We start from the raw sequence: 9,433 nt of genomic DNA, 5'->3' as shown, positions 1-9,433 counted from the left end.
AACCTTTCTACCCCCTTCTTCTAACCTCTGCCTTACCGGCTTCCCTTCTCTGTCGTATTCCTTTTCCCTTTTGTTTACTATCATCATATTGGTTTTGCACCTTATTTTTCCCTTTCTTAAATGTTTTTTAGATCTTAAGTCCTTTAGTTTTCTTCTTTTCTCTCTTCCTTCTTTCTTGATCAAAGTTTTTTTGGGGGAGAATTAGTAAAAACTTGTAGAAATATAGAATGAGAATAATGGTAACTAAGTCAGAAAGAAATAGATGAAATAATAATAATGATATTGAATAAGAGTAAAGAGAAGTAAAGAGAAATTGAATAAGAGGTTTTGGTATGTTATATGGAAATGGTTTAAAACAGAATCATAATTTATCTGACTTGTTAAATTTACAATGAAAAAAGGTTTAAACATGTAATGAATAATGATAATTTGTGTGTTTTAAAAATTAATAAAACTTGTTTAAAAAAAAAAATGTCATGCTCTCCATTTATTTTGATTATCAGAAGCTGACAAGGTCATAAGTGATGATCAAGTGACAGCAGCATGCTGCAAAAACCCCCATTTTGAGGACTATTTGTTAACTTTCCTACTTCAGCATTGTATCATAAGTTTCTTTGCTCAGCATTGTCATAACTTCAAATGGTCACTGAATGAAGAGTTGCTAAACTAAGGCTCCCCGTCATTACAAAATTTAAAAGTTCAGTAATATTTATTAACAATGCTTAAAAAATTAACTGTATGCAGTATAAAAATCGATAATTTAATAAGTACTTTTCCAGTGCCAGTTTTATTGAAATCTGATATTTATCACAGCAACTACAGTTGTGGATTTAATTTTATCAGCAATAATTATACCTTGAAGACTGGAAAAGAAAACTCAATCCAACAACAATAGTATTACATTTAGGTATAATTGATAACTTATGCACTAATAATCTTAAGGGAAATATTTAAAAAGGTTTCTTTTGCAAGAAACCTTTACATTTGTTTTGATGTTTGTGCCTCATAGAGGAAAATAAAAATATGGTTTGGTCAGACAAACACTTCACATATAAAATTAATGATAGTTTCAGTATTTACATTTGTACAGTTTCAAGTGTAATATCTATACAATTGTATATGAGAAACCCAGAACTGAAGTACTGTAACTTATCAAAACAAAATGCCTGCCACGTAAATCTCAGGACATTTCAGCTAACATCATAATCTTTCAAAGAAGTTGTTGGTTGAGTATAATTTCATGGATGTCATGTTAAGTTTGCTCCATTCCAGCCATGAGTGACAAAGCTAAAGATTCCACTGTGAATAAAAAACGAATAAAGTATTTAGGATCAAAATAGAGTAAACTGTCTTTTGAACAAAACATATCAGAGGTGGATAAAACTATGATATACTTCTTAGTCTCGCGTAACACACATTTCTAATTAAACAATTCTAATTAATGTATACCTCCAATTATATAGGATATAACTATTTTGATAGTATGTTATGTTTAAAAGTATTTAGGGCTACAAGTATTAAAAATGTAGCATACATTATTCTAAACGTTTAACAACAAATTGTTAATGATTATTAATATTAAAAAATACATTTTTGCTTAAATACTCACAATGTGGAAAAGAGCCTCTACAGACTGCTTTGTTTAGAACTGTCACAAGAAACATATGACAGTTTTTAAAATCTGATTCCATCTTTGTTATGGATTCCATCCTAAAAGTAATGAAAGATAATTTAGACAGACAGTACAAACAAAAATCAAGTTTTGGGAAACATTGTTATTCCTTTCTGGGAAAAAACAAGGTATTTGTAGTAAAAAGATTTGAACAGAAAATATTTTTATTACAAAGGTATAATCACTTTGTTAACTGTATCTTTTATTCTTTGTACTATATTCAATCTTGTACTATACAAATCATTTAAGGTTTTATGTCTTGCAACAACCTACACCTTGAAATCTTAGTAGAATAGTACACTATCCTGTAAACTCTAATTTTATTCTTATCATGATAGGTTTCCCTCAATGATGCATACTTTTTTAAATATGTGAACTTTAACATTCAGGTTGGATGACTTGACATATATGTTCACAGTAGAGGTGGGATATGTTTCTATTGTTATACTGTATCATATGTTATACAGTTTTTCACAGAAGCCCCATTAATGAAGTAAATGTATTATCACAGTCATAATTGCTGCTCAGAGGAAACCCACAAATCATTGCTGAAACTATTCTTAAGAATCACAATCTGAGGCAAGCAATGACACCAAAAAAATTGTATTTCTCTGGATAAAGCTGATGGCATTGTTCCCAGCACTCTATAGTTCCTGTGAATACTCAGCAATGATATGAAATTATTTGATGCCAGAAAGATGCCTGTGGATCTTTACAGGAGTATATTACATGACAGTTGATAAACTCCAGCTGAAAATACTTCAAATGACATGTCAGGATATCCAAGATTTCTCACTATCAGAGCATTTGGAACAAATAGATACTTGGTACCATACAGAACAGGGCTCCAACAATGTAATTCCTTTTATTGCTGATTATGTCTAATTTATTTTCTGAATGTACAATTTAGAAAATTATACTTAAGACACACTGATTGTGAAGCTAACATGTGTCCAGAAGTGATAAGATCCAATGTAAATGTATTCCATTGTGGTCTACACAATTAATTTGTCAACACTACACATCTTATTCACAAGACTTCACTCAAAGAACAAATGTCAATAAAATAAGTCCCAATTCTGTCAACCAATTGTGATGCATAGATTGAACAGACACTTACTTCCATGCTCCCAAACCAGCTTGCCAACGATCTGCAAACATCAATACTAGGTTCAGAACTTTCATTATTGCTTCTTTCACAAAACTCACCTGAAAATCAAATGTAACAGGCAACAGCTACTGTTACAAATTTATGTAGATTCAAAGTAGATTTACATGTTCCATTCTTCATTTATTTGTTAAAGTTTAAAATTTTTGAGTGTGTTAATATACTGTTAATGTATTAATATATTATTGGATAATTATATCTTTTGAGTTGGTTACTTGTATTTAGGAAAGATATTTTTGTAAATATTTCTTTTTACAGCACAAAAAGATTGTTAGCTCCCAGAGTCTTTAGGAATGGGTAGCATAAAGTAAAGTAAAGCAGATAATCGCACTACAGGAAATACCCATATTCCAAATACATTCATAGAGGAAAAATTAATCAGAGATTTATACCAAAATACATGCCAAATATGCTATGCTAAATAACCCAAAGGAGCAAAAAGTCCTGAAAGCTAGATTTTTTTTTCCCAAGGAAGAGGCATCTACATGTAAAGTATTGGAGGATGGAAAACCATTATTTAAATGTATGAAAACTTTGTCAGTTTTAAGTCCTGTCATTTGATCTCTGTTTCTTGCTGGAATTTAAGCAAATCTATCACAGGTGCAACAAGAAAGTTAGTATTGGATCCTATTGATTTTTGTGATTACTAAAGACAATAGTCTACTATTTTTCCAGCATTAAAGGCTGCAAGACATTTTTGGATGCTATTTAGAAAAAAGCTTAAGCTTCATTCCTCTTCCCATGACAATCTGACATTGAGATAATCCTTGTTTGAAGATTGCAGGAAAACCTGTTTTGGAAGAACAACAAATATACTACTTTGTATCATCTTATTGTTAATTCTACCTTCAAAACGTTTGCTCTGTTATAATAAGAATTAGAAACCTTTTATCCCTGTTTTCACAAACCAAGTAGTGTTTTTTTATAAAAAAAATTAAATGTCTTATGATCTTCAAACTACATTTATTCAAAATAAGGATATTTAGTAAAGGTTGATTATCAACTTCAGTATGTTGGAAGTGTACTTGTCTGGAGCGATGGGCCTGTTCTACATTGGCCTGTCTTAATTATAAAATTTGGTTATAAGTTTATTAAATTTGGGGGGAAACAACTCTGAAAACATTAATATTTCTGAAAATTTGGAATTTTCCAATTCATGAAGAATCCCATACTATCATGCATGACATGAAGCCAGAGAGATTGCTGGGGTGGTGGGGTGGTGGTGTCTGTATTTGATTTACAATCATGAATTGATATGTACTCAGTCTTCATCAATGAACTTATTTTCTATTGAAGTATTGGACAGATTGAAAGTATTATTCTGTGTAGTCAATGTGACCATCTAAAGATGAATGTTCCAAATATCAATTTGCATGCATTATAGTTTAATTCTTAGACATTAATAATCCCAATTCCTTCCAATACAGATTCCATACAAGCAATATTTGATGTACCTTTTCTCTCAGGAGGCAACGATCATGGATTGTAGAAAGATATCTATAATGTATTTTGATTAACTGATCTAAATCTTTTGCTTCTTCTACTTGATGCTGGAATTCCAAGCCTGTACTATGAAGAATCTTATAAAAGGAGGCAAAATGTATAATGAACCAAAATTTATATTTCTTTGCTCTATATTTCTCTAAAAATCTTTGCATTGTAATCTCCAGAGAGTTCAATTTTCAGAATACAAGACATTTCTAATTACAATCAACGGTGGTTAGATAATTAAGATAATATATGCACTCCTTAGATTAAAACAGTTTCAGAAAAGAATTTATCTCCCATTTTTAAATGATGATGTAATTGGGAACCACATCTAAGAAAGAATCCCTAAAATTCAGCTAAAGACTGAAATATTATGTAAACTTGAATATTTGTCAGTAAGTATGACACTAAGTAAAAATATGAATGTCTTCTTTCTAATAGTAACTATTATTTGTGAAGGATACAGGTTATTATTACACTGGAGAATAAATACTGGCTTTCCTTCTATATTCCTCTAAGCAGATACAACAACAATACATCTGGAATAGTTTAGAATGCAAACCAAAGCTGAATTATCATGACTAATACATTTATTTTACAGTACTTGGCATCAGCAAGGATATTTTACAGAAGAAATTATAACGTATTTGAAAGCATTTTATTTTAGCAGAATTTGTTATTTAAAATCCCCAGAGCTGTTAAGCTAGGAATGACAATCCTATATCATCAGGTAAAAATATGAATTCTTTTTGCTATGCTAAGAAACAGTTCAAAATTATTTAAGTTATTTTAATGTTTTTGAAATGCATTGTATATCACATACCCTAGTCATAATGTAATTGTGTAGACTGTTAACAAAGTGCATGAGTTTCATTCTTAAAAGGAACATGCGGTGAGTTTGTTGTTTAATGGGCTCCGACTGAAATCCAACTTGAAGAACTGCTTCTTGATTAAGTATCATACCTCTATCATTTTGGAGCTTTTCTGCTGCTGTGACTAGTTCTTAAGAAGAAAAGTGCAATAAAAGAAAAGTATAGAGAAAAAAGCAAAACATAAATTACACATTTATGTACACATCTTTCACACTTTTTTAGATGAAAAGTTCAACTTTCTGAATATATTGCTCTAAAATAGCTATTCAAAGAATAGAGTAATGACATGATGTCAAGATGGCAAAAAACAAAACAAAAAACAAAACAAAAAACCCAAGATAATTAAAATACAGCAACATTCAGGAAAGATCTGGCCAAGAATTCACATACCCCAACTTTATTTCTACATATTCAACATGAAGTTCATAAGCAAGTACCTAAGCACAATACCATACTCTTCATTCCTATTACTCAATTGGCACTGAGAATATAAAAAGGTACTTTTAAATTATAAGGTAAATAACATCTTCAAATAAGTTTTTATTAAACTAAAATATATAATAGCTGTTTATCCCATAATATCTTAATGTAATCTCATGCAGTATTTTTAATTAATCATAGAATTACCATGATATGCCGGCGTGTAAGACGACCCGGCGTATAAGACGACCCCCAACATTTCCACTCAAAATATAGTTTGTTATATACTCGCCCCTCTTCTGCACGCCTTCCACTTTTGCACTTTTTTTTTTTTTGAGGCACTTTTGTCTACCGTGGAAACGAATCCCGTGAAGCTGAAAGGAGCAGCCAGCCTTCTCCCAGCTCCCAAGGAAACGAGGCTCGCACCGCCCGGGCTCCGCTGAGGTATCCGGCTGGGGCTGTCAGGAGTTGTTGCAGCTGGCGCGGCTCCGTGCGGCTCCACTCCCGCGTTGCCTCGGGAAGGAAAGGCAAAAAGGAAGAGCGCAGCGGCGCTTTGCAATGGCAGCAGCGGGCGGTGCGAGCCTTGTTTCCTTGGGAGCTGGGAGAAGGCTGGCTGCTCCTTCGGCTTCACGGGATTCGCTTCCACGGTGCGCAAAAGTGCCTCAGCCGCGGGCAGCCGCAGTGCTTCCCAATTACTATTTGCGGGCGATAAGACGACCCGGCATATAAGACGACCCCCAATTGGAGGCATCTTTTCAGGGCAAAAAGTCATCTTATACGCCGCAAATACGGTATATTTTTATTTATTTATTAAATTTATTGGCCACCCATCTTATTACAGGATAACTTGGTTGTGATAATTAAAAAAACAGTATTAGTGGAAATTATGCCCAAGTTAGGACTCCCAACTTTTGTAACATGAAAAAAAAGTCAACACAATAAAAATTTTCTCAGAATTCCATAGAATAAACTCTGCAAGATACACAAATGTAGCAAAATTTGCATAACATATTTACTGATTCTTTCAGTTGCCGATTACTTCTTTATTGGCAAATTTAAACTAATATCTATTATACTTTGGCAAACTTGTATATTGAGAGTACAGCCTTTTGCAGCCCAATCAAAGTGAACCACAGAAAGGTATTAATAGTTTATGATAACTTTATATTCCCTAGGGTAATTTGATTGGGACAGTACAAAAATATTATAATTACTAAAATAAATATTAATTATGTTTGAAATCTTCCCCTAAAGAATGCAATGGTAAATATGCATCCTTGCGTGATGAAAACTGACACTTTAGGTGTATGAAGGAAAGGGGGATTAAAACACAGTATCCTGGTAAAAGGTATTGCAACATTACTTTTGTCCTTACATTCAACTGATCTCAGAATTTAAAATCATTTTACACTGCAGTAAAACTTTAACAAACTATTTAGGCAACAGGAGTGTATCTTTAAAAATGTCCATTAAACTCAAGCTTACTCTAGGTATCTGACATAATTTCTGTTATGCTTTAACATCAGATGATAATTTACAACAGTTCCACAAATGCATTAAAATGTCTATTGTTTCAGGTAAACTAAAATAAATTATTGCAAACTGAATTTGAAGTTCACTGAATGGTGGTTCAGAAAAATAAGGTTCTACTGTAACTTGTCCTTTTCATACATCTTTCTCTCCCTCCCTCCCTCTCTCATCCTCCTTTCCCCCTTTCTCTCTCTCCTCTCTCCACATTATACTTCTGTAGAAGCTGAAGGTAGTGTAGGTTTTAGAATTATGTTTTCATTACAGAGAATTAATCCTCTTACCATGAAACCTCAACACATCCAGACTGTATTTGGCCCACTTTATTTGTAACAACAGAAGAAAAACTTGATTATAGATTTTTTGGCACTCAATACTTATAACTATATCCACTGGCCAAGGGACCTAAATAGGAAAACAAAAACAAAAATTGCTATCCTTTTTTGCTTTAATGTTAAACCTTTCATTTCAATACAAGCAAGTATTACCTTGTAACTCAGTATTAAGCCATCTAGTGTATGAACAGGCAACTTCTTCTTTGCTATATCAATATTTTCACATAGAATTGACAACCTATATACAAAAACATGTGGTTATTATCAACTGTTTATTCCAAGATAGATAACTATACAATTAATGAAATAAAATCAACACAAATGTTTTTAGATAAGATCTACCATCTACAATCACTTTGTTGCAAACTTTGTAATGGGAAATTTGATTTCAACATGGGATATTAGCTAACACAACAATGGTTGCATTGTAAACCAGACAGTTGCATTTGCTTTTAAACTGATGTAATTAGTGGCTGCTTCAAATAATTTAAAATTGGTGGTCACCTAATTATTACATATAAACCTTTCTTAATTTTAACCTCTGAAAATTCATTCATACTAAATAAGAACCAAATTACAACTAAGTACGTTATCTAGATCTCTATTACTATTAGCAATAAACCTGGATAATATTAACATAATCTGAATGCCTTCATTCACATTAAAATTACATTAACTTGGTTTATGTTAACATCACAGAAGTAGAATATGCTAAAGTTAATGTTTTAAATTCCTTTGCAACAGAAGTGGCACATTTATGGCAAATCCTTTTTCCTCTTCTAGATATAGTTACTTTATTACCTTAAACTATCCTCTGGATAACGTTGTCCAACTGCTTCTTGAAGCTGGACATTTAGGAATGCTTCACTTTGCCATGTGTCTTTCTCACGTATTTTATCAAAAATAGATGTGTAAAAGTCATACATTGTATCACCAGCCTCAAGTAAGAAAAAGTTTCTCATTGCCTGTAAGTATTCTACCAGCCTAAACAAGAAATACAAATTTCATAATTTACATTTCAATTCTTCACTTATGCAATGAAGATATGGATGTTAAAAGACATTTAGTATAATAGAATTCAACGATGTTTAACAATTAATCTCAATGAATTGTTATTCAAGAGACCTAACTTCAGATTCTTATAGTTATGTTTTACAGAATACAATTATCCTATGGTGTTTGCTCAACATTCTTCCCATCATCTAACCTGTTTATCAATTATGTTTCCTTGCAACAATCTTTTCACTTTATTCCAAATTCTTGCCATCTATTTCTAACTTGGACAGTAGTCATAATTTTAAGCTTGCAAGTAGTTCTTGGGTTATGTCAGCAATTGGGCCTGGGATTGCATTGTGACACATGGGCATTAAGCAAAAAGAGGCAGGAGTGCAGTAATGTAAGGAGTGCAGTAATGCAGCAGGCAGGGTGTAGGAGACCAAGGGAGCTCCAGTACAACCCACATATGTGTCAGGGAAGGCTGAAGGAGGACCAGGGCAAGCTGTACACAAGTCGGGGAAGCCAGCACAGACCACTGTATGTGCAATGAGGAATGAAAGCTGCAATCTAGACCCCATTTTCAAATAATTTATCACAACAGTACATATTCATAGGTACTAGGATATTTCTTCTACCAGGTGAAGAATGTATAAGGATTTTAGTGAAAAATAAATGTCTATCATGCTGAAAATATATGTAAGCTACATGTCAACTTATATAAATTCTTACCTGTAATCTTTCTTCAAAGTTTGCATTAAATTTCCACAACATTCTAGATATTGCTTGTTAATGTGAGGATAAAGACAAGACCTCAGGGTCAGTTCAAATGTCTGGCATGTAACTGATTCTGATGACCTATCTACACAAACATCACCAGCAGAAAGTGTCTCATGTATGTTACTGTGATCCAAATATAATCTGCAAAAAAAGGATTAACTTTAGGTCCTTCGTACTA

At 32.6% G+C, this 9,433-nt stretch overlaps 1 protein-coding gene across 5 annotated transcripts in view; it reads right to left on the bottom strand.

Moving 5' to 3' along the window:
• Window positions 1-768: 768 nt before the first annotated feature.
• TUBGCP5 (tubulin gamma complex component 5) overlaps window positions 769-9,433 on the bottom strand; it is a 379,326-nt gene continuing 370,661 nt past the window's right edge. For 4 of the 5 annotated variants that reach the window (XM_087967099.1, XM_026666848.2, XM_087967098.1 and 1 more), the window contains 9 exons: window positions 9,208-9,396; window positions 8,284-8,466; window positions 7,636-7,720; window positions 7,432-7,552; window positions 5,152-5,330; window positions 4,295-4,420; window positions 2,793-2,881; window positions 1,610-1,710; window positions 769-1,299 (listed from right to left, as the gene is read on the bottom strand). In XM_087967099.1, the coding sequence (XP_087823225.1) occupies window positions 1,253-1,299; window positions 1,610-1,710; window positions 2,793-2,881; window positions 4,295-4,420; window positions 5,152-5,330; window positions 7,432-7,552; window positions 7,636-7,720; window positions 8,284-8,466; window positions 9,208-9,396 (1,120 nt within the window). In that variant the 3' untranslated portion in view covers window positions 769-1,252. The remainder of the gene's footprint in view (window positions 1,300-1,609; window positions 1,711-2,792; window positions 2,882-4,294; window positions 4,421-5,151; window positions 5,331-7,431; window positions 7,553-7,635; window positions 7,721-8,283; window positions 8,467-9,207; window positions 9,397-9,433) is intronic. The other variant, XM_087967097.1, reaches the window with a different exon arrangement.

This window comes from Notechis scutatus, chromosome 5, assembly GCF_049901735.1.
Source record: "Notechis scutatus isolate UNSWTSFEM ecotype Mainland chromosome 5, rNotScu1.2, whole genome shotgun sequence".
Classification (NCBI taxonomy): domain Eukaryota; kingdom Metazoa; phylum Chordata; class Lepidosauria; order Squamata; family Elapidae; genus Notechis; species Notechis scutatus.
This window is presented reverse-complemented; position numbering and strand designations above follow the sequence as displayed.